This window comes from Anser brachyrhynchus (genome assembly GCF_964034855.1).
Source record: "Anser brachyrhynchus genome assembly, chromosome: 15".
NCBI classification, from domain to species: Eukaryota; Metazoa; Chordata; class Aves; order Anseriformes; family Anatidae; genus Anser; species Anser brachyrhynchus.
Genome location: NC_137733.1, coordinates 4,761,060 through 4,784,509, shown reverse-complemented (window position 1 = coordinate 4,784,509; position 23,450 = coordinate 4,761,060). Strand labels below are relative to the sequence as shown.

The 23,450-nt window shown below is 44.9% G+C and overlaps 1 protein-coding gene across 5 annotated transcripts in view; it reads right to left on the bottom strand.

The window, feature by feature from the left end:
* SEC14L5 (SEC14 like lipid binding 5) overlaps nt 1-23,450 on the bottom strand; it is a 39,885-nt gene that overhangs the window by 13,851 nt on the left and 2,584 nt on the right. For 2 of the 5 annotated variants that reach the window (XR_013939787.1, XM_080557160.1), the window contains exons 2-7: nt 21,120-21,195; nt 6,656-6,805; nt 6,409-6,540; nt 4,478-4,606; nt 3,587-3,806; nt 1,690-1,802 (exon numbers count right to left, since the gene is read on the bottom strand). Coding sequence is in view for 4 of the 5 variants with exons in the window: in XM_080557160.1 (XP_080413286.1) it covers nt 1,690-1,802; nt 3,587-3,806; nt 4,478-4,606; nt 6,409-6,540; nt 6,656-6,805; nt 21,120-21,182 (807 nt within the window). In the remaining variant the exon portion in view is untranslated. Of the gene's footprint in view, nt 1-1,689; nt 1,803-3,586; nt 3,807-4,477; nt 4,607-6,408; nt 6,541-6,655; nt 6,806-21,119; nt 21,196-22,377; nt 23,111-23,141; nt 23,246-23,450 lie in introns of those variants that run through there. The other 3 variants (XM_080557158.1, XM_080557157.1, XM_080557159.1) reach the window with 3 other exon arrangements.

Below are 23,450 nucleotides of genomic sequence, written 5' to 3'. Positions count from 1 at the left end.
ACTCTCCTGGACATGGCCCAAGTTATACAACCTGCTGTTGATGCTGCCATATACCAGTGGCCTTACACAGATTTGACGGGTGCTTGGTGTTCTGAATGTATCAGCTCTCACAGACTGAACAGCATTGCTAGTCCCTGGAGACTGTCAGAGACTTTCACACCCTACCTCAACTGTTCTCTTCAGTCTGCTGTCTTTTGGTTAAACTGTTTTTCCATTCACAGGTACCAACAAAACCCATAAGCACGCTCACACAAAGGGACTTTGTGGCACACTGGATTCAGTAACAACTTTTTTTTTTTCTAATTTTCTACATGGGTGATAGGCAGGAGTCTTTTCAAAAGAGAACAGGGCCTTAAAATCATGCTTAAATTCCCCATGCTCAGATGAGATACACTCTCTCTGCTTTGAGAAGGACACAGCAAAGCATTCAGAAAGTGCTGGCAAAGCTCCTTGTAAACAATTGCTTCTCTTGGAAAGGACAATTAAAAAAAAATAGTCTTCCGAAGCCCATGAATGCAGAGTGGCACCTAAGCCATTCTGTGTGACTGACTGAGTAGTTATCCTCTAGGCCAGGAAGCTATTACTACTGAAATCTCATCTAGCTGTACTCCATTTTCAAGGGGGATCACCTGCTCCAACTATCTTTCTCCTGTTTTCCCCTTTTTCTATGGGCTCATTATCTACTCTGCCCACCCAATTACTCTGTCTGTTGCTATTCTTGGTCCTTTCTTCCTTACCACCCGATCTCTCTGCATCAGTAAATCTGTGGTTACACCCCTCCAAAGACATTTAAGCTGCTCCAGGTCTTTTCTTTTCTCAGCCACATGCCCCTTATTGTCTTGCCCTATACAGGGACTCCCCATTGATTGAGAGGAGCCCAAGCAGTTGCTGAACATCACAGCAGCAGCAGAGATGCATCTAGCCTACAGTAGTCATGCTGCTTTTTTCCGGGAAAAACACGTTTTCACCTATACTAGCTAGCCAACTCTAGCTGTACACACCTCAATCCAGTGACCTCAGCTCCTCTGTTTTAGAGGCTTACACAACATACCTCACACCACAAGGTGAGATGGTCTCTGCGTCCTGAATTCCGTGTGGTTTTGAAATCGTACATTTTGATAAAGGAGATTAAAACAAGATCAGAACGAATTCTGCTCAGAAGAATTCAGCCCCAGGCTGTACAAGCTGATACAACCTGCCTGATACAACACGCAGAGCACACTGCTGAGGCAGTAACAGAGCTAGGTGTTACCGACTGCCTCACTGATCAGCATCTGAAGACGAAGGGAGAGGGGCTGCACGATCAGCGCAGCTAGCCACATCTCCCACCCCACCCTGCAGGGCCTGGGAAATGCAATGCACCCACACCGGTCGGTCTGGACAACCAGGCCCTGATCAATGCCTACTCTAGATACACGGCTGTGCCACTGTGCTCTGATACCACAGTGCAGCCTTTCCAGTACTGACAGCACTGCAGCTGTAGTTCATGATGTGGCTGGATCCTGCCGCGAGATCACACAGGCTGTTCTCCACCCCTGGCCTTTTACCCAACCTTGCCAAAACAGTCAAGTCTCAACACACGGATTATCCATGACCCTGAGTTTTACTGTAGGCCTTGAAGGCAAAACAAGCTATAAGAACAACTGCATTCAGGCTTCCAAAGGTGTGCTCTCTGCACTATCCACCCACCTTGCCTTTGTGCGTTTCTTGAAGCCACTGACGAAGACGGATCAAGCAACTCTCTTGCATTGGAGTCAGCTGGCCCAGATATCGCTCAATGTAATCAGCATCCAATTTGTCAGCTGGAGAAAGAAAAAAGAGCAATTCAGAGGAGACTTGGCATAGCCAGAAAGGAGATAGGCAGTTATTTCTACACATCAGGTTGCTCATGACTTGCACCGGAAAAGCACGAATGCCCTCATTTTAGCTGCCTGAGGGAAGCAAGCAAGCGAGTCTCATGGTGATTAGGGCATACGGACACAGACAGCATGTGAGGAATCAAAGCCAGATCGCTCCACTTGTCTCTCAGAACACTGATTTCATTCAACCCTGACTACTCCAGCAGGAGCTTTTAAAGAAATATTGTGAGCTCTGGCACTCATCTCATTAAACACTCCAAGGCCTGGGTACTTAAATCTCCTCATGTCCTAAAGATCTCACTCACAATTTCAACGACAAGAGGCTAAAAGGCAGCTATCTGAAAATTGAAATGTTATTCTGCTTATGGACACCAGAGGGAAAGGGAGAATAATATTAACATTTCCAACAGCAAGGATGGCTTTTGGCACGAGGATGCCCCGTGCGTACCAGCAGCTCAAGGTTCCTCCAGCTCAGAGAGACAAAGGACAAGGGCTTTGAGCCTGCTAGCATTCAGAGATAGCCACAGATGTGCTGTCCAAGGCTTGTATGTGCAGATAAGGCTTGTATGTGCAGATGCCAGGAAGGACAACATGGCACCCAAAAGGGTGCAGCACAGGCCAGTGGATGTGTTGGAGGCATGCAAGCACATGAGAAGGGCTGGGAGGAGGACCTCTGAGCTAGCTCTGCCTCATGCAGGATTTTTTGGTTTTGTTCTTTTTTCGGCAGATACCATTAAGTGCAGAAAAAGGACCGGACACCCACAGGATACGCTGCTTCTGACTGATAATACAGAAATTATACTTGGTAAGTGCTACACCCCCACAGAATCCACAGAGCTAGCAAGCTGAGGAGCAGACCCAGGGAAGTATATTCAAGTTTGTGAAGGGATTAAAGCAGAAATAGAGCTACGCTCCTCTTCTGCTAGACAGGATCTGCCACTCTTAGATTAACTTTAATCTCAAAGCACAGAAGCATTTCTTGTACTCAGCTTCCCTATGGATTTGTATCCTGTTTACGGATGAATTCCAATAGAGAGAAGTCACAAGAGAAGGCCCAGTGAGACTAGAGCCCCGGAAGGTTCCAAATGCCAAGCTTTTTCCCTGAGTTACCTTCAGCTAAAGAAGTGCTGTCTGCTTCTGAGAAATAACTATTTCCAATATCACCAATCTAAATCAAAAGGCCTCTCCTTTTTCTGTCAGAGAAGAACCTTCTTTAGTCTAGAAGATATCTTTTTGTGTGTTGATCTGGCGATAAAGTTTGATTCAGACATTTTGGGTGAGAAATGCGTTAGGCAATATCATTCCATGCATTTGTCTTGGATTAATATGAGGAGAAAAACAACCAAACCAACCCTGAAAAACATTCATTTTGAAACAGCCAAAGTATTTAACTATAAATTCACTTACACTGTACTCACAATATCTTTAAGTTTCTCCAGTTTAAAGTACAAAGTGTTTTCAAGATCAGACCAAACTGATTTTTTTTCTGAACTCAAAAAATACCCATACTGCCTATATAGTTTTTCTTGGCTTTTCAGTCTGGGAGGGGGAAAAAAAACAACTCAATTGTTTGTTATTTTCTTGAAGAAAGGAAATAACTTTCTCTCCTCCCCACCAGCAACCCAGAAGAAAAGTCTCATGCCAAGAAAATAAAAATAAACTCATTAGTCAGTGATGCTCGAGGCATTTAGATCGCCAGCAGCTGCTACTGCCTGGACACTGCATACCATCGGGGCTGACAGCCTCTGCTGGAGGGCAGGAGCTGCCAGTTTGCTCTTTGGTAGTTCCCCGAGCCCCAGCCTCGACGGGCACAGCATCAGCATCGTGTCCAACTGCTGGTGCTTGCTCAGCCGCCTGTCCGCACACAGCAGGAGGTGTCCAGCGAGGGATGAATGTGACCCCTTGAGAGATCAGCTCCTTCAGGTAATGTTCAATCACTTCCTTGCCCTGAAAGGGGAAAAGCTCACATTAGGGAAAACGCCCCATCTCCTCCAAACCAGCAAGGTGCAGCAGGGTCTTCCTCAGTATAGATGACTAATGCTGTTAAACAGAATGGAAAGAGTCATCTCCTCCCACCTGCATGAACCTGTTGGAGAAATTTCAGCACGAAAGCACTGTACAAGCAGTGAATTACAGCAATGGCCAGGCGCATTGCAATGCTGTGGATGCAACCACCTTTATGACATTTTTATCCTGTTTTCCTACTACCTATCAGCCAGCCACACTGCTCCTCTGCAGCCCAGGGGAAACAGCCACCAGAAGAAAGTGCCTCTCCCACAAGGCACTGGAGAGGCAGGGTGCTGACTTCTACCCAGAACTTTCTCTTCCTGCATGAGAACAGTGTCCTCAGTGTCTGAGGAGCCTGGCACCACAGCATCCACTGCAATCCTCCTCTGGCACAGCCTGCTCCTTCTCCTGCACAGAAACATTTCAGTGAACAGATTGTTTTTGCTCACCACACACTGGTTTTTTCTTTGTTTGTTCTACTGAGCAATTTCTGAGACATAAGCGAGGATATAAAACTACAGCAGGTCTATTTTACAGAAAAGAAAACTGAGGCACACAAAGCAGGCGTTTGATTTTTTTTTTCTAATAGCACAAAGGGAAGCCCATCTTACCCGCTTGATGTTTGAAGTGTACTGTTTCATGGCAATTTTTTCCACTGTGCTTTCAAAGCCAAAAAATGACTTGATGTCGAGAGATGCAGACTGTTCAAAGCAAGTCCACTCCTCATTCTCAGGGTGAACCTAAGCCCAAAGACATACACAGGGTTGGATGGCAGCAGGTACCTCACATTATGGCAGGGCCCTTGCTCCGGTAATGAATAAGCTGTTTAATCTCCAGAGCTACGGAGGGAGGGGGCAGAAGAAGCTTCCTACAAGGCACTGACACACCCACATTTAACAGTCAGACTAATTCTTCCAGCGTAACAGAAACGGGTCATGAACTGGACATGTGAACTTTTGTGGTTAGAGAAGTGGTCTTCACCCGCACAAGGAAAACAAGCTTAAAAACCAGCACACCTGAACAGTAACATTACTAGCAGAAGCTCTACTAAAACAGCTAAATATATTTATATATATGTATAAATATTTATATTTTCTGCTTTTGGACAGGGAACTCAGCCACTGAAAGTCAGTATTCCTCCCCAAAACATGCATGGCAGACCTGGGAGTTTTCCCACTGTCAGTTCAATGTCCACCTTCCCCTGGGTTACCCTACATATGGTTACAACCTACAAAACCTCTTCCTCTTCTAAACTTAACCCTTTTCTGAGGGGACTCTATTCTCCGTAGATGCTGCTGTTCACAAACTGGCACAAAAAAAATAATCCAGTCCACTCACAAATATACAGTGAGCTCTATAAAGGACAAATCCTCCAGAGAAAAATACTAAGCAGCTGCAAGAGAAGGATCAAATTTCTACAAGTTGCTTCAGAGAGCATTACAGAAAAGGAAAGATGAGAATAAACCTGCTTCCGGTGCATTCTGGCAGGGAAAAGGGAACTGGTAAAAATAGAGCAGAGAACCATCTTGAGGATGCAGACAGCTAGCTCCTGCTCTGTTCCAGGAAAGCACTCCCCTCAAAGACCAGCTGTTAACGTTTCCTTCCGAGGGACTCAAGCCGGAGGCAACACAGCCAAAATCAGCAAGTGTGACAGTGTCTGAGCAATTCCTGAGTTGACCTGGCAGTGTTTCAGAACTGTCAGTGCCTTTCATAATGATGGAAGTTTGATTTCCTGTCATTTTTGGGAAACCCCACGTGGCCACCAACTGATCTCTGGCTCAGGACCTTCCCCTCCATCCAAAATGGGAATAACTTTTAAATTATTTGTCTTGCTTGAAATACAAGCTACTTACAAGTTTTGCTTACTCCCAAGAAGCTGAGCTGTTACCCAGTTGCCAAAAGGGCAGGTAAGTAACAGGATCTGGCCTTTTGTTTAGGGAACAAAAACCACTATCTGATTGCTTCCAGAAACAGGTGAAGCTATTTAATGGTGACTGATCCCTAATAGCACAATTAGGATGAAATGACACACTGTTGCTGAAGATACAGCCATAAAGCAAGACATCCCAGGCCACAAATAAGGCTCAAGACATTTACCCAAAAATTTAGAGCACGAAGATCACGATGAGATGCTAAAACTTTTACTTACTTGCTGGCAAAAAGTGAATTACCAGATTTCTCTGGCAATTTAGGTTTCCTCCTAAACATCCAGATCTAAATATATGCCCAAGCTCCAGATGCTTTTAGCAACCTGAATTTCAAGCCGAAAAACTCAGGGAACACTGTCAATTCTGAAGCACCAGCCATCTTTTCTACTCTCACTCTAGAGCTTAACACTCCAACCACAGAGTCAGTCAATTTTATGAAGTTTCTCAAGCCCCACAAAAGCACTGGAAGAGGCTCTCTAAAACCCAGCGGCCTTCCAGTATCTAACTGTAGTGTTACAGTCCAGTGTTCAAATTCACTCAAACAACTTCACCCTGTACCTTAGCACATGACTTTTAACACTTTCTTCACAGGCAAACCGAAAAAAGGCACTTACTGAGTAGCTGCACGTCTCAAGGACGACAACACGGTTGGCAAAAGTCTCATTGTGGGCTTCAATGCGGAGAGTCCGCTCTTTCCAGTTCACGGTGTTCTTCTGTATGAAGAAAACATACTCCACGCCTGCAATCTGAGAAGGATGAAGAACCAAATATATTTTAAAAAATGGAGAGAAAGGGCAGCCTTAGGAATCAGTAATGATCTGAGCCAGCTAACAACATCTCCACCCCTTATGTTTAACTTGCCTTCTTTAGCAGCCTGGGAGCATCCACGTTCAGTTTGCAGCTCCGTTCAATGATATGTATAGCTCCATCGTCACTCCTGGATTCATGCAGGATTTCACTCCCTAGGAAGACTGGAATCTCCGGACATGTAGGAAAGCGCTTTTCATATGCCTGGAAGTGAAAACCGTGCAAGTTTCATCTCCTGGCCAGATAAACTTTAACTCTCTCTGAATTACGTAATTCCCTTACAGTAAGAGTCCAACAAACAGACGGCTTTCTTGCCTGAGAAAAAGGGAGGGAAGTTAAATCAAAACACGTATAAACAAAGCTGGCACCCACTTGTGTCAGTCATCCAGCTAAGCACATCTTAACATTTCTTTCACAAATGAAGTGGAAATAAAAGCCTGTTGTTAAAAGGTAGTGGGAAGGGAATCCTAACTTGAACATTAGGAACCAAATCTTCAGCTGTCATAAGCAAGGCCAACTATGCTGATTTCTGCTAGTTAAAGACCCAGAGATGACAAAATTCAAGTCAGATATATTGCCTGTATGAAGAAGCTATTTAAAATATTTAATACTCCTGTGCCCTAAAAATGTGACGTGTTTTGTTTAATGGTTCTAGCAGCTCCAAACTACCAAGGGTAAGAACACCAATTATGGGCTACTCAGTTGCCTTCATCTATCCATTTCCAAAGTAATTCTGTTCCTGGTTCTGAAGCCCTCCTTGATTTAATTGACTCACATCCATCTGAAAACTTTTATCCAAAGGTTCTTTAACAGCTCTAGCAAAAAATCCATTTTTCTATCGCACTTGCGGCAAATGAAGTTAACTGGCATAAATGTTACCTATTGTTCCTCCTCTTTCCCAACTTCACTCTGCTTGGGAATCTCCTTACACGGCAAGATTTTTGCAGGATGGAACATTTTCCTTTGATTTAGGAAAAATGCCTTGCCTATTGAGCTGCTATCCTAAATGTAGGATTCAAGCAATACTGGTAGAAGCTGTACAGGAAGCCCAGGATTCAGCTACAGCTGTGACTGGAGGAGAACCTGTGGTCTCTTTCCATGGCATTATCAACAGAGCTGCATCGTTTTGGTCCTAAGATCTTTGATCATTCCACAGACGATGGAATAACTTCTATGAACTGCTGCCATCTTCCCACCTTGTGTAAGATGCAACTGTGTTATACAGCATGTAATTCTCTCATGAGTATTTATATTTTTATCTACCATACACGAAAAAAGCATTAATGTGATAATAATTGAGGTTGGCTCAGTTGTCAGCACACAGAGAACACAATGGGCACACTCTGGGGTGGCTGCATTCTCTATTACCACAGCACTCTGAAAGGCTGATTGCCCCAGTATGCATTCATGTACCCTGGTGCTGGGAATAATACCTGCTCTTAAAATAGCTCAGGCACTTAAGGACACATTCCACGTCTTCTGATCCTAGATCTCTGAACAGAACAGAAGTTATTTCAGATTACCCGATCATGATAAAAGTACAAGCAAAATACTAGCTGAAGTTCTGGCCATAAACAAAGTACATATGTATTTAAAACATCCTCTCTAATACACCAAGTAACGTTCTGCTTCCTTCGCCATATCTGCCAAAGATCTTTCCCCGCATCTGTGAGACCTCCACCAGTGCTTTTCCCTTCTGATCTCCAGAAGGATGAAAGCTCTTTAGGTGAATATAAAACTTCCCATAGCAAGTGACTGTTTCCAACACCAGTCCAACTGGCTCCATACAATGAAAGCAAACCCTGTGCTCTAAGGAGCTTAACTGGTTATGATGGAAATTCAGATGGACAAGATGGATGCCGGGCCCTGCCAAAGGATGCTTCCAGCTATCTGCTCCTGGTGTTCTGCCCTTCCCTCATGGGTCAGAAAGGCGCACCCCTTATCACCTGCTCCCCAGTGCCCGCAGTCACCAGCACATTGATCTGCTCAGGACAAATTAATACCTCCTACTTGTACTTCTGCATGCCCTCTCCCAACTCCCCATCCTCCACACACTTGCTGTCTCAAGGTCAGAGTCTTTACCCTCTTTTCCCTTGTTAATCTTTTCTAGCATGCAAAGTGAGAGTCTCTTCATGCCGCCCAGACGACCCATTTTTCATCACTAGAGTCTCAATATTCATACAGTGAAAGCTGTAAATGCTTTTGTAGGCCACTGGGATACCAGAACATTTGGCAACTCGTTTTCAGTGACTGGAACTGAAGCCTCCTTACGCGTGCCCTTAAAGAAGCGTTGCTGAAAACCTCAGCCTATGAGGACGTGGCCCCAGTTAACCCCATAATTTTGGGAACAGCAGCTAGTGCAGAGGCTAGAAAACACCTCGAGCACCAGGAGCTGACGTGGGAAGGGTTCAGGACTGTCTGGCTACCCAGGAGAGCCCTCTTCCTGTCCGCAGGGCCTACCACCTCCACCCGCAGCCCAGCTCCTCTCCACCTCAGCTGGCGGCTGCGGGCACACGGGTGCCACGGGGTGGTGCGGCAATAACCCTAAGAAACAAAGGCTGGGCCAGCACCACCCATTCCTGCAGGTCAGTAGTAAGGCTGGCCAAGGTTTCCTTGCCCCAGATACTCCAGATTTCTCACAAATCTTAGAAATGCAAAGCAGCTGGATTGGAAGAAAGGCTCAAGAATGGTGATCTCAGCTTCTCTTCCTCTACTCTTTCAGGGCTGTGGCTGTGCCACAGACACGTGGGAAGGAGTCTGCAGAGAACCAAGAGATGTTTTCCCACTAGGACAGCAAACCAAGCACGGATAACCTCCAAAGACCTCACTGTAGCAGTTTCACCGAGAATACAGGGCTACGAGTGCCTCCTTGCCACTGAAAGACCATTATGGCAAATTGGAAGCTCCAAACAACACCTTTGAATCCAGGCACCTCTGGTTCTGTTTCAAAGATGAGGCCACTGATTCTCAACACACAGCTGTCGCTTCCTCCACCAAGTACACACTTGATCCAGCTGGAGGCAAGCTTCCCAGTAAACAGTCATTAAATCCAGCAAAACCAAAATCAGACCAACTATTAACACAGTGCAGTCAGTCACTGTCTCAGCTGAACAACACCTGGAGAATGAAAAAAGGTCAGGGAACAGCCATCTATGCCGAGCCCTGGTGATATAACTAAGTTAACAGTGCAAACCCATCACCTGCATAGGTAGACCATATCCATATTTGAGAACGAATCCCCTTTACACATTGATAGTAAGTCCTTTCCTAATCTTCTTTGCACAACAACAACTCTAAAAATACAACAGGCCAAAGATGCCTGAGATCACGTGAAGGACAGCTGAAGCACCATGCTTCGGTCACAAAACTTACACTTAACATGCTGAATCTTTCACCACTGAAGAGAGCGAGCTACCAGGAAAGCACTCCATCTCTGGCACCCAGCATCTTCTCAGCAAAATCAGCATCTATACACAACAGCATGTTTCTGCTCCAGCAGACAAGTCGAGGGAAATCAAAGACATAGAAATATCTTAATTTTTTTTCTGGCCAGTACCAGAACTGGTCGTTATTTTCTCCTCCTCCACAGTTGTGCAGACTGCGAGGTGAACGACAGAAAGGCACAGAAGACTTATTATTAGCTTGCTTTAATACCTCAGCTGCTGAGCTGCCCGTGCGTGCTCTTGCCTCCTTGCTGCTGTAACTCTGTGCTGACTTGTATATAAAAGCTGTAACTTGTCTCTCCCTTCTTTGCTGAGGGAATCACAGCAGTATTGTGCCGCTACTTTTTCCTAAGTGCATGCCCACTATATTTCTTTAAGACAGCCACCCTGATGACTGAAGTCTTGAACAGCAGCATGTATATATTAAAAAAGGCTCAGTGAAGCCATTCCCTGCCCTCTAAATCCTTCTGGGATTAGCGTTGACAGGCAGAACTAGTGAACATTTTGCGTGCCTCCTGCAAATCCTCCCACCCAGTCAAGCCAGCACTTCAGCCTGAATCCTGACTTGGGCTCCTTTTCTAGCACAATCACTCTCTTCTGTTGACTCCACACCAGACTGGACTGAAGAAAATCCACAAGCACAGCTGCAGGAGGTGTTTAGGCAAGCCAGAGCACAGCACGCACCTGGTAATCCAAGCAAACTCTCTCAACATCCCAGTTTACACTAATTCTTTTCTTACAGGTTCAGATTAGGGCACTCTCCTAATCCCCGAAACAACCATTTCACAAGAGCTGGTGGATCAGGCCCACTGATGTCCTACTGTAAATCAAGCTGTTTTCTCCCAGTTTTCTTGCAGGATTGTTGCAAAAACAGTGCAACGCTGCTCTTCCGTAGTGGACTATATATATAATCCAACCAACGTACAAGTGTCATTTAAACCATTGTAGTCACCTTCATCAGACTGAAATTACACATCATTAAATTTCACGAGAGAGCTTGGTACAGCAAAGGAATTTGGGATCTGTTTGAACTCTCATATTATGGGACCACTGATGTGGCAGACAAAAATCACCTTCATAGTTTTTGTCATGAGAAGAGAATCTCTGAGGACAACCCAAAGAAGTCGCACTTAAGCGTCCTGAAGTGTTGGGCAAGTACTCAATAACCAGTACAGAAAAAAAAAAAAAAGCGTCTGTGAAGAGAGATTGCCCTGAAGGTCAGCTGGATGCCAAATGCGAACAAGTTATACGTGAATACAAGCATTAAAACCAAAAAACAGCCTCACCACCACAGAGAGAAGGGGAAATTTCCATTCTGGACTTCACTTGACTAATCCCCTCCTCCAGAGCAGGTCCTGCACCTTCCTAGCACCAAGGTGTTAGACATATCAACAGTGCAAGTGCTGCTGCTCCCCTCTCCGGTTTAATCTCCAGTAGATTGGCAATGGCTATATCACTGCTGTTTCCTTTGTGATCCAGAGCACTACAGCACATAGCCAGAGGGTTAGATCTTTCATAAGTGCTACTCCTGTTTCTCCTCTGCAAGTTTCAACAACCTTTTAGCAAGTGACCTTGAAATCAATTATATAACAGAAGCCTTAGGAATCAAAAACAACAGGAAGTCCAAGCACTGAATTACTGCATGAAACGAAACACCTCAGAAAACAAGCTCTCCTGCACACCAACAGGCTCCTTCTAGTTTCTTCCAGCCCAGAGCCTGCTAGGTCCAGAGCAGCTCCAACGTGCTCCAGAACCACGCAGCTGTTGTTAGATCTGGTTTCTTACCGTAATATCCCAAAGGGAACGTTATCCTCTTAGTTCAGGAAAGAAAACTGAGGTGGATTACACAGGAAGTCAGGACCAGGGTGTATACAAAGCTCTGACTTTCTCCCCACACCAGGCACCCCTAAGAGCTGTGACTGTTCAGGCTTCTCAGCCATACACACCAAAGAGGTGACTGGTTTGGTTCCTCCCTATCAGCAGGCAGAGCCTTTAGCAGAGTAAGCAAAAAGCTTGCATGCTAAACGCTGCTGTCCACAAAATCATACAGGAACATATCAAGTTATGTTGGAACAGCAGTTGGCAGGAAGATGTGCATCTTCTACTTGATAACTGGTGCTCTAAACTGGCTAAATGGCTGTCTTTTTTATTTTATTTTTTTAAATACTGGTGGGACTCCTTAGTGACAGCTTCAGGGATATCTGCTCTTTCAGATTCAGGCAAGAGCACAGAATTGGAAAAACCACAGGATGACTCTTGTAGGCCAAGCTGAATTCAAGAGGGATCTTCAGGAGTATAAAACCTCAGCTACTGGGGAAAATTATGTTGTATAGAATGCATGAAGGAACTAAGCTGTTACCCACCTGATGAAGACAGAACCTGCCACAGTCAATACCAAATGAATAGGTTACAAGTAAAAGATTTCCTCCTTGCACTAAGGCCTAACACTTCAAACTTTCACGACCAGGGTTTACATTTGTATTATTGAGGTTCCTTAACATCATGTTACAGCCGTGTACAGTTTGCCAGGATAAAGTAAGAAAATGTGCATCTATGTTCACATGAATGGGGAAAGAGGAGAAGATGCAACATCAAGTTTTGATCTACAGGTGTCCAGACTACCATCCTTTCGAAAAGAAATGCCAAGAGCAAGATAAGACCCCTTGTCACTTCTAATTTGTACTATCTCTTGAGCAGCTCTAATGGTACATAAATGGTACATCTCTCTCCAGATTCAGGTATTTTCAGATTATTGCCTTCTAGTAGAAAAAGCAATCATTTCATCCAACAAACCGTCCTACTACTTAGCCTAAGTGCTGGAAGGAAAACAAAGGGTCTGCATATGTATTCACCAGACAATAATCCATTTGCTTCTTAATCCCTAGAACAGATACATGCTTCTTGCGAGCTACAGGCAGCACAAAAATCCCACAACACATAGAAACAGCTGGGGGGATCAAACGGATATTTGGGGTACAGAAATGTGCTGAAGTCAGGGGAAAGGGAACTTCCCTTTAAAGAGGTGTAGAACATCTGCAAAGTAGCATAAAAATCTTTTGGGGCTGATAGAAAACAATTTTGCTAGAAAGAAAGAAATTTGCCAGAAGTCCACTGGACCACAGTTACCCAGGCTATGAACATTGGCCCAGTGTTCTGTTTCCCTGGACTACAGCCAATAGTTTGCCTCATTTCTTCAGATTTTGCTGAAAGAAACAATTCAGGGAGCAGCAGCTGTCCATTACAATACAGACACAACCGAGTGACATGGCAAACCTACCGAAACCAGGACACACGTTGCAGCTGCACAAAGCTCGCTCGGGAAATTACCACCGTGCCCAACCTCCTGTCTGAGGAGGAACAATATCCCATTGCTATTCTGCGATAGTGTTCTCCTCTGCTTACCAGGGAAGAAGGTTGGTGATGGTGCACTTCAAGTCACAAAGAGCACAATGCACTGGCCTTTACAAACAGCCATGGAAGCAACGCCTTATCCAGGAATTCTTGCTAGCTGGCTGGACATGTTTGCCATAGCCCATTGTGGAAAGAGACAGATAGACTGAGCTAGGAAGGCAAGGAAGCAGACATCTCGGGTGACTAACACCTTAAAGAGCAAAGCAGAACAATCAAGTGTTACATCACACGCACGCTGCTCAGTGAATCACCCCAAATCAAAAAGGCTGGCTCGCAAAGCAATGCCTAATGGCTGGCAGGGCACTCTGTTGTTGCCAGAAGCTGCTGTAAGAATTTACATATATCAGCCATAATTCAGAGTCAAACTTGGACAGGTCATCATGCTTAACAGTTTAAAAAAAATCCATGCTGGCTGGGATTTAACAGTTGATTTAACAGTTCTAAATTTTCTCACCTATTTTAGTCCCTGCTCAAGAGTTTTAACTTCTGTACTTATATATTCAGTAGAAGACAGAAGGGTCTTCTTGATGCTGCTGTAATACAAGACAGTGGTGACACCTCTAGCTGTGCCGTCCCCTTGTGCTATGCTGCAGTGCCATTGAACTACAGCTTAGTTTACAGACTGCGCTCATCAAATTAAGCCTGAGAAACTACTCATCCTCCTTCAAGGCAATAAGCCTCCACGTTGCAGCAGGAGAAGGTGATTAAACAAAACAGGGACTACCCTGTACAGATTCCTTGAATGATCGAATTACTTTAAGTCTTCTCTCCAAACCCACACATGGTGCCAGCACCATCCATTCCTGTGCCATCCTTACCAAGCAAACAGAGCCTTAGCACTGGCAGTGCAGATCTATCAAAGGGACTTGCGTGACCCCCTCAACACACACTAAGCAGGCCAGGGTACACGGATGTTGCCAGCATTTCTCCAGAAATCCAAATAAGCTCTTCTTCCACCCGCTTCCAGCAGCTGTGGCATACAGCATTCACCAAACAAACTACTTGCTCGAGGGGAAATGTCCCACACCATCATCTCAAGAGAAATGTCAGCTCTTTAAGTCAGCCTGACTATTGCTCACTCTCAGCCTGCTTAATAACAGGAGGAGGTGGTGGCAGGGCACAGGGACTGAACAAATGAATACAGCTGTGAAGAATCGTCCCAGCTGACACAGGAATCATTACTTTCAGAATTATTTTGCCAAATGCTTCTCAGCAGTAAGATGAGGGGATATTTATAGTGCATCTTGACAGCATGGCTTCAAACCATCAAGTCACACTGAAGCATCGTGTCTTGAGTCAACACTAGATCCTCTGTAAGCACATAAAATGTTAACCCAGTAACTCCTGACAGTCACAACAAACCTACCTTCAGAACACAGCCAAAAAAAGACAGGGGAAACTGCCTTCCCTTAAAGCATTGGCATGGACCATAGTTGGAGACGGACCTTCCAGATCTGAAGATGATTTTGCCTGCACTCAATAGGCAGATGTTATATACCCAACAATCCTGCTACGGCGAGTGCATTCAGCTTGAGAGGGAAGTATCCATTTCTTACTGACTGCTCAGATGGCTGTCGGGACTTTTCATGGCATATGCAACAGGGACTGGGCATCGAAAAACAACTATTTTAAAATATTTCCCCCCTTGCACATTTCTCGATCTCTAGGGTACCATCAACCAGAAATACTATTTCCAACACTATCTGAAATCTGCGTCATTATCTACGTCAGCAGATTCAAAGGAGCCTTCGAGCACTGGGCACTCGGGCTACAGACTGCAAAGCTCTACCACGTGTTATCCGCAGCTACCCAAGGACACAGTGGGTAGCAGGCCATTGCAGGCACTCTCACGGATGCTGTGCCTAGAGCTCCCCTCCAATCTTTGCAGCTACTCTGCACAGCCCTCTGATCAGCTGCACCATCGCCGTGGTTTCAGAGGGATGCCAGCTGCCAGAAGCCACTCTGCTCTCCCTGCAGCAAGCGCTCTTCTTTTTCCAGAGTTCACGCTTGAAAGTGGAGGCTACGAACTGGCATCAAAGATTTTGGTTAAGATTCTACTTTTCTTTATTTAAATCAGCCTGTGGTGTTGCTGGATTAATGACAGTGTCTTGGAGCTCCAGATGGGGAGTCTGTAATTACAATTAAATATATAGGAAATCCCAGTGTATTCTGTGGTGCATCTGCGCTGCAGGCACTGTAAGACATTGCACTGTAGTTGACAGCCAGTCTGCACATCTGATGTGGCAGAGATGGCAGCAGCCTTTCTGAGACCCGGATGGGCTGCGAAGACACACATTGAACTTGTCACACTAAACAAACCTTCAGAACTAACATGGTTCTTGCGAGACATCATTCTGCTTGTACGTTATACTGGTAACCAACGTGTACTGCAAGCTGTTTGGGCCACATTGTGGTGTCTACCTGGCACAATAAAGGCTTAGAGGCTCTGCTGCAAGAGAATCACAGCATCAGTCAGTGAAATATTGAACCCTTTAAGACACTGCAGCATTAGAGAGCAGAGCATGGCCAACGTATCAGGATTTAAACCATCTCTTTATACACTCAGTGTGCTAAATGCAACAAGAGAGCAGTCATTACATAAAGCTACTTAAAGATCTAGCATCTGTAATACCATGCATGTTCATACTGAAAAGGTACAAATAAAAATAATTTCAAAAAGGTGTATGGGAAGGAACTGTGGCCATCAGGACCTTAACAGCTAGATCACTTGTACAACACTCAGAGTTTCCCCTCCCACCCTTAATCCTGACAGCTAAAATAGCAAGGAGCTGCTTTCAGTTAGGCTGCGTATACAAGCCTCCCATCGCTGCTGGCACAAAAGAATACCAGAAAATGAAATAAAGAATGATGCATTGTGTTTTTAGTTATACTGGATGTTTGACTCTTGCACTTTACCGTGGGCCGGACCTTCAACTGGCGCAAATGAGCAAAGCTTCAGTGGCTGCAAAGCAGCTTTGCCAACCTGCAGGTGGCCAGTGTGGACAAGGCTGAACTGCTGGTGGATTATTTGGGGGCAAGAGCAAGGACCCCTGCCAGACCCAGTGAATATCAGCAAGACTGTCTGCACGCAGCTTTGTTGGAGACAGCAGCAGATGAGCCCTAGATGGAAGAGCACCACTCAACCTGCGGGATAAACACACCACTGCTGTCCATGAGCACGTTTTCCAGAGCAGGTTCTCAGCTGCTCATGTGTCCACACGTGCCATGGCAACCCCAAGAAACGAGGCCATGCAGAAAGGAGCACTGACTCACACCATGGGGCTCAAGAGCAGTTTGGTCCTAAGCACAGACCACAACTGGTACGTGCAACGAGAGCAGATGCTACTGCCAGCTTCCAAACGCGATCTTCGTTCTGTCTTTTCAAAACCATGACATTTTCGGTAAAAGTAATAAACTACTCAAAGGTTGTAAACACAAAGCTGATATCCTGTATTCTTTAAGCGTGAATGTCAGATTACACGCGTACACCCACATATATACATACATACAGCCTTTTAGCTTTTAAATAAACCCAGTCTTTAACCTAGGAGCGTTCTGTGTTTTGCAGAGCTTTCATTTCACAGAAAAGATAGAATCTGAGATAGTGAAGTGATAGAAGTGTGATTCGGTTGAAGCTGTAAAATCTGCCAACAGAACATTACCTTTCCAGGACCTGCATCTTGCACTGTTCCCTTGGCAAACCGCTGTGCAGAAAGAGCCCTCGCTCTGAGCAGAAATCATAGCCCGAATATGAAGTGCATCATAGATGAGGCAAGAGGAACAAATAATTGACAGAAGTGCTGTCGTGAAGCTTGCCATTTACAGCACTATTGTGGCAATTCAAACTATACATCGAGTGCAAGAGACCACGTAAGAGTGGGCAGGTATTTCAGATCTGTAGCATTAGGAACTATCCTAAGCAAAATTAGGGTATGCTACAAAGTATTCAAAACCAGCAGTGTAATGGGCTGAGTGCAACATTAAAATTAATAAGAAAAAAATCATACTGTTTTCAGAGTCTTAAGCTAAAACTACCTTACCTGACCTAATAATTCATTGGCAACAAATAATATGAGAAATGCAATCTCTCTCTTAGCCTTGTTTCCTGTACAACTATGCATTTTAGACTTGCTCACACAAATCAAACTCATCTCCACACGTCAGCGAGGGCTCACAACAATTTGCATCATCCAGATTAAGTTAACACTCATGAGCTATATGGCTGAAATACTTCTCCTTTTGGATCTTTCCCTCTTTATAAAATTCTAGTATAAAATATTTAACATTAAAATTACAACTACTACCCCAAGAAAACAAAGTGTGTTACACTTAGGGATTTTTCTGGCTCTAAAATGAAATCTGGGAAACATGCAAATTCAAGCCTGCTGATCTAATTGAAGATAAGACAAGATCAAGTCCAAAGACATGTGGACAGCCCTTTTGACAGAACAGCTCCATTTAAAATGAGAAACAATAGGGGGAAAAAAAAGAGAAAATGGAAATGAAAAACATGACAAGCTAACAAAACATATCATGAGTCAAGGTTTTCAAGTATAAAGGATGAAGATGTCAGGCACTGGTTATAATTTGAAGAACACAGTGCTTGTGATCCTTTAAAGCAAGTGCAGATTAGGAACGAAGCACATGAAAATGACTTCTGTGAATGTGGGCAGGTGTGAAAGGATCATCCTTTGTTTAAGAAGGGAAGACTCTTCCAGTAAGAGGAAGAAAAAAAGGTTCAAAACTCCTGAATGACCGGGAGACTCACTAGGCTGATTCCTCTTTATTTTCTCAGATGCACAAGACTGGCAAAGATAGCAAGAAGGGGAATGCAGTCTGAAGGACTTGGGAGATGTGTCAAATCTGCTGCCTGCAAATGCCCAAATGCAAGCTGCAGAAGCGTTAGTAACCAACAGACCGTAAATCCATAGCCAATTATCCAGAGATACACAATAACACAGGTATTAACAAGTAAAAGCACTGGCTCTTCTGTCATGCACAGCCCCACGCTGTCTAGAGGACGAGCTGCACATACGTGCACCCTGAACAAACCCCAGCAAGATAAATCATGTTCCTGATGGCAGGGCTCAACAAAAGGCATGGGAAATGCTATGCGTTTTAAGGGCAGGATGCAATGAATCATTTGGCTACAACCACCTTATTTCTCAGAGCCTCACAACTAACGAAGCACATGCAGGCTGTTTACTACAGCGGTGCCCCAACATCAGAGGCTCAAGGGGAAGAACGCTTTTCCTAACAAACACTACTTAACTCACAACACACCCTGTGCAGACCACCAGAAGTACGACCCTTCCTTTACACAGATCAAACACAAGCACCATCAGGCTGAAGAGTGCACGGGGACCCATAAAATAAGGGGGTGAGCTGAGTTTACCCACACGATCTTTGCTCTCTTGCCATTAACCACATTATGACAGCACAGCACTCCAAAGGTTCGCAGGAAGCATTTGAGGGGAAAAGATGAAAGCAGCTGAATATAAGGTTCCCAGCACCGAGGAAGCTGCTGTCAGATTTATGGTGAGGCAGATTAACAGCGATGCCATGTGCTGAGGAGCAAAACAGCTTCACTGCACGCCCACACTCCCTGCAAAACTTCCAGCAACTGACAGCTAGCACCTGACAGCTCTGAAATCTGCACTGCCTCCACACAAAGGGAGGACTCCATCCAAACACATCTAATACGATAACGAAGGCTGCATCCAGTTCAGCCAGTGTGGACTGCCACTAGATTTAACCACTCTTTAGAGTCTTTATAATGCCAGTCTGCATAATAAAGCAGATCCTGCTGCAGACACGTGATTGTCACAGGAGATTAGAGTGGGACTAAGGGGTCTATACTCAGTATCCTACACTACCACAGTCCTTTGGGTGACCTTGGACAAGTAACTTAATCTTTATAGAGACAACTAATAACTTTGCTAAGGTGACAGGAATTAGAGTTTCTGCACTCCTCAAGGATGACATTTACAATCCCAGCTTTGAAATCTGAGGGAATTTTAAATTCTGTCATGCTGAAAAACTGGGAGCAAATAAAACTAAACCACTTGAAAAATAAACCCATCAAACCCTGGCATTTTGCTAACAAGCTTACAAAGGATTTGTCTAGAGACAGCCCTCCTGTATTAGCAGCCAATCTATTGAGGGGCATCTGGTGTTAGGGTTATCCTACTAAGACGGACAGTGAGAACACGGAGAGGTATGCACAGAGTACACGGAGAGGTATGCACAGAGCACAGTCTACCAGCATCTCCGTAACAAGTGCTGGTATCTTATTCTAACACAGAATGCACTGGGAGAGCAAAAGGCACAGCCGGAATAGTTTCACTAACACAAACATCAGCCCCAGCTGCAGCACTTCTATAGCGTGTGGCTGGCAGAGCTGCTAGCAGACACGGCAAACTTGGACAGGACTGGAAAGAGAAAAAAGTGGGAAAACTGTGGTGTGGGAGCCCACCTGTCAGAAAGGAAGCATTTACTTTGATAACCAGGTATCATCAAGGTGAACGGCACCTGGTCCCAGCTGAGGAACAGCTGCTGCCTTTGGGATACGTTATGCACGCTTAGGACCAAGCAAAGAATCTCTCTTCCAGTTTTAACTACTGAATTTGAAGACTAGAGACTGTTTTGGATAGAAGAAATCTTATTGCACTTATTTCCCAGGAACCCAAAAGAGGCAACGCTGTCAAAAGGAAAACAGTGTGTTACACCAGGCTTTCCTCTCCATTCACGGGAATGATTTCAGCTACCTACAGGCTATACCTTCCTCTCTTCAACACGGGATTCCTAGAAGACCAAAGAAAACTGGTATCCTTGCTCAGCAGGGAAGAAAAAAAGTGTCAAATACTAAGGCTCAGGGATCCATGCTCAGTGCAGCCCTTGAAATGCAAGGAGAAACCTTTCTGAAGTATATTTGACTCACAAACTAAAGAACAGTAGAAAAGTCCAAAAATTTAAATGTCACTAAAATCTTACCAAAGGAAGCTGCCATGGTCACGTTAGCTTTCTGCACAACCAACTAGAAAACTACAGCCCTCAAGCCCCTTCTGGAAATCACAAAACTTGGAGATCTCTCCCAACATTTCAATGAGGTGAACAGGGAAGAACAATATGGAAGACCTTTTCCAAAGATTTCTAGTTTTTAAATCAGATTAGGAAACTCATTGATTTAGAATGGATTTCTTAGATACATAAATCCTATGATACTGAGTGGGTTCAGAACTAGAGAGATTCTAAACAGAATAGCATTTGGTGATAATGCAAAGGTATCTGGCAACAAACTGACCCCGTCTACCTGAACATCGTCATTTTTTCCTTCTGTGTGAAAGAGTAATTACAATAGAGTTGAGTTTTTATTTTTTATTTTTCCAGTGACTAAACCGTTTCTATTAAAATACTGAGATACAGATTCTTATTTTTTCATGAAAAATAAGAATCTATATAAAAAAATCTCTATAAAAATAATTCTTATTCATGGAAAAATAAGAAGGGACAAAAGACTGAGAACTAAGCCTCTGTTCCCACAATGTACCCCCATAATGTTGCCACGAGGATACGCTGGCCAAGACTGCAGTTCCCCACCTCCCACTGGCCTGAGCTTGCAGCCCGTAACAGCTGGAGAAGTAAAAGTGCTGAGCGTTACTCACTGCCATGACGAGCTCAAAAGGATATTTGTAGACTCGAACTGGGGACTGGTACTTCTGCACCATTTTTACCACACACCTGTAACACAAATAAAATGGGAAAATTTCAGATCCCTCACATCAAACACCATAACACGTTGCAGCAACTTGCACAAACGGACCGTATGAGAAACCTTAACTCTCTCCTACAAGCAGGAGGAGGAGACACACTAGGTAGATGGGCTGCCCAGCCTCACTTTGCAGGTCGGTGGCAGACAGAAAAACAAAAGGCAGGTCTCTGCAGCCCCAGTGCTGCGTCCCCCAGGCAGCAGCGTCCTTTGCTGCTTCCCAGCACTACTGCAGTGAATTCAACTTCGGCAAACAAAACTCCAGACAACTAAAGCACAAACCAGAGGTGCAAAGCCAAGATCAGTTGTGCTCTGGGGAAGGAAGCCTCTCTTCAGGGCCTTTCAAAAGCTTAAATGGCAATTTTTCTCCCCCTTTCCCTTTTCTGCATTATGTTTGATATCATTACGCAAAATCCCTTTTGTTGAAAGTTTCCACGGCTTCCCGTATCTTGGCATTTTAAATGCTTTTATGCACAAAGTAGCATTCAGCTGTTTTAACCCGCTAAGAGAAAGGAAAAGGAAACAGCATGCTTAGAGAACACGCCTGACGCTAAGCTGGCAATCACATCCCACTGCCTGGATGCCCACTGCTTCCAGCTGAACCAAGGCAATAACTGCATGCACAGAAACAATTCAGTTCTCGGCATTTCATTTCTCCTAGCCACCCCTCACTGTTCTCATCAGGATTCCTCCCTCATACTCTTCTGCTGGGGTTTTAACCCTCAAATATGCATCAGTAACAAGCATCTCAAGGAAGTACATAAGCCATTACAAATAACCTATTAGGCTGCTTTCTGCAACTCCTTTAGGGTCCCTTCCACTGCTCCCATTAATGCCATCTACAAAATCCAAAACGCAAGAGGCCGGACAGCTGGTTTGAGACGCTGTGCCGCTTCCACCCCACTCAAATTCCACTGCTGAGCAGACACAGCCCTTGGCAACATGACGCAGCGTGGCACTGAACTCGACAGTCCGAGCATAAGACAACTTATCCCTGACATTTAAAGCCAAAAACCAGAGGTGAAATATGACTTCAAAGGCAAATGACAGTAGATTCTCCTCCAGTAAGACTGCTACAAAATGCTATTACACACAAAAATCTAAGCGTTAAGCAAGGGAGAAAGGGAAAAGAGGCTTTAAAAAAGTTTGGGTACCTGAGAGTGGGGAATGTTTGTAGAAGCAGGGTCTCACAACCGGACAGTTACTCTGCAGAGGATCGCGTTACCCAAGCAGCAACGATCGGGACTCACTGGGTCTCTGGGAGTCTTACCAATACCAAACGCCGGTCCGCGCAGAACAAGTAAATGCAGAGGGAAAGCATCAGCAGAGCATCCACCTCCAACTGAAGCGAGCAGAGCAGGGGCAAGCAAACACCCAGGAAGCCCGGGCTGCTATCACGTATCAGATACCCGAGCCAAGAGAGGCACGGGGCACCTTGTAACGCAACGCTGTAATATGATTATGTAAGCGCGATACCTACGCTGTGCGGGAACCTTCTGAGTAAGTGCAAATATAGCAAGAGAAGCCTTGTCACAGGTATTTAGCTGTCGTCTCGCTCCCCGTTCTGACCTCGCCTGCTAAACTGGGAACTCCGGCACCACTGCAGGAAGGGGTCAGAGAGCGGGGCGGGAGAAAGCCTCAGAACAGCCCAGAGCCACCCTCAGCCTGGAAGCGGAGTCGCCAGCAGCGGACCAGTGGGGTGGCACAAGCTGTACTTGCACAGCCTTAGCCATGCTGCTTGGACCATGCTGTTCCTCCAGCAGCCAGCAGCTGCAATACCGGACTGCCACGGGTTTACTGCCCCACGCTTCTCCAGCCGAGGGAGGTCTGAGCAAACGGGTCAGCAAAAATTACACCCAAAAAAACAATGGAAGAAAGACAGCTGATAACTCATGCCTGCCCTAGAAGCCTTCCATACCTTGGGAAAGGTGCACTGGCAGACCTCCTATGCTCTCTCCTCAATACAGAGTTGTGAGACAGTCATTTTGCTTCTCAAAGCAGGAGGAACCCTAGCTATAACTCCTGGAGGAAAAAAAAATAAATGTGAAAATGTGGAAGTTAGCCACCCTGTGCACAGGGATACAGGTAGATGATTAGCAGTGAAAATGACATAAGATTTTCAGATGCTGCCAGTGGGTAGCTGAGTCAGACTTGCTAAAGACATGCATCTTCCTAGAGCTTTTAGATCTGAAAGGAAGACATGTTTTAAAAGTCATTTTGAGTACTT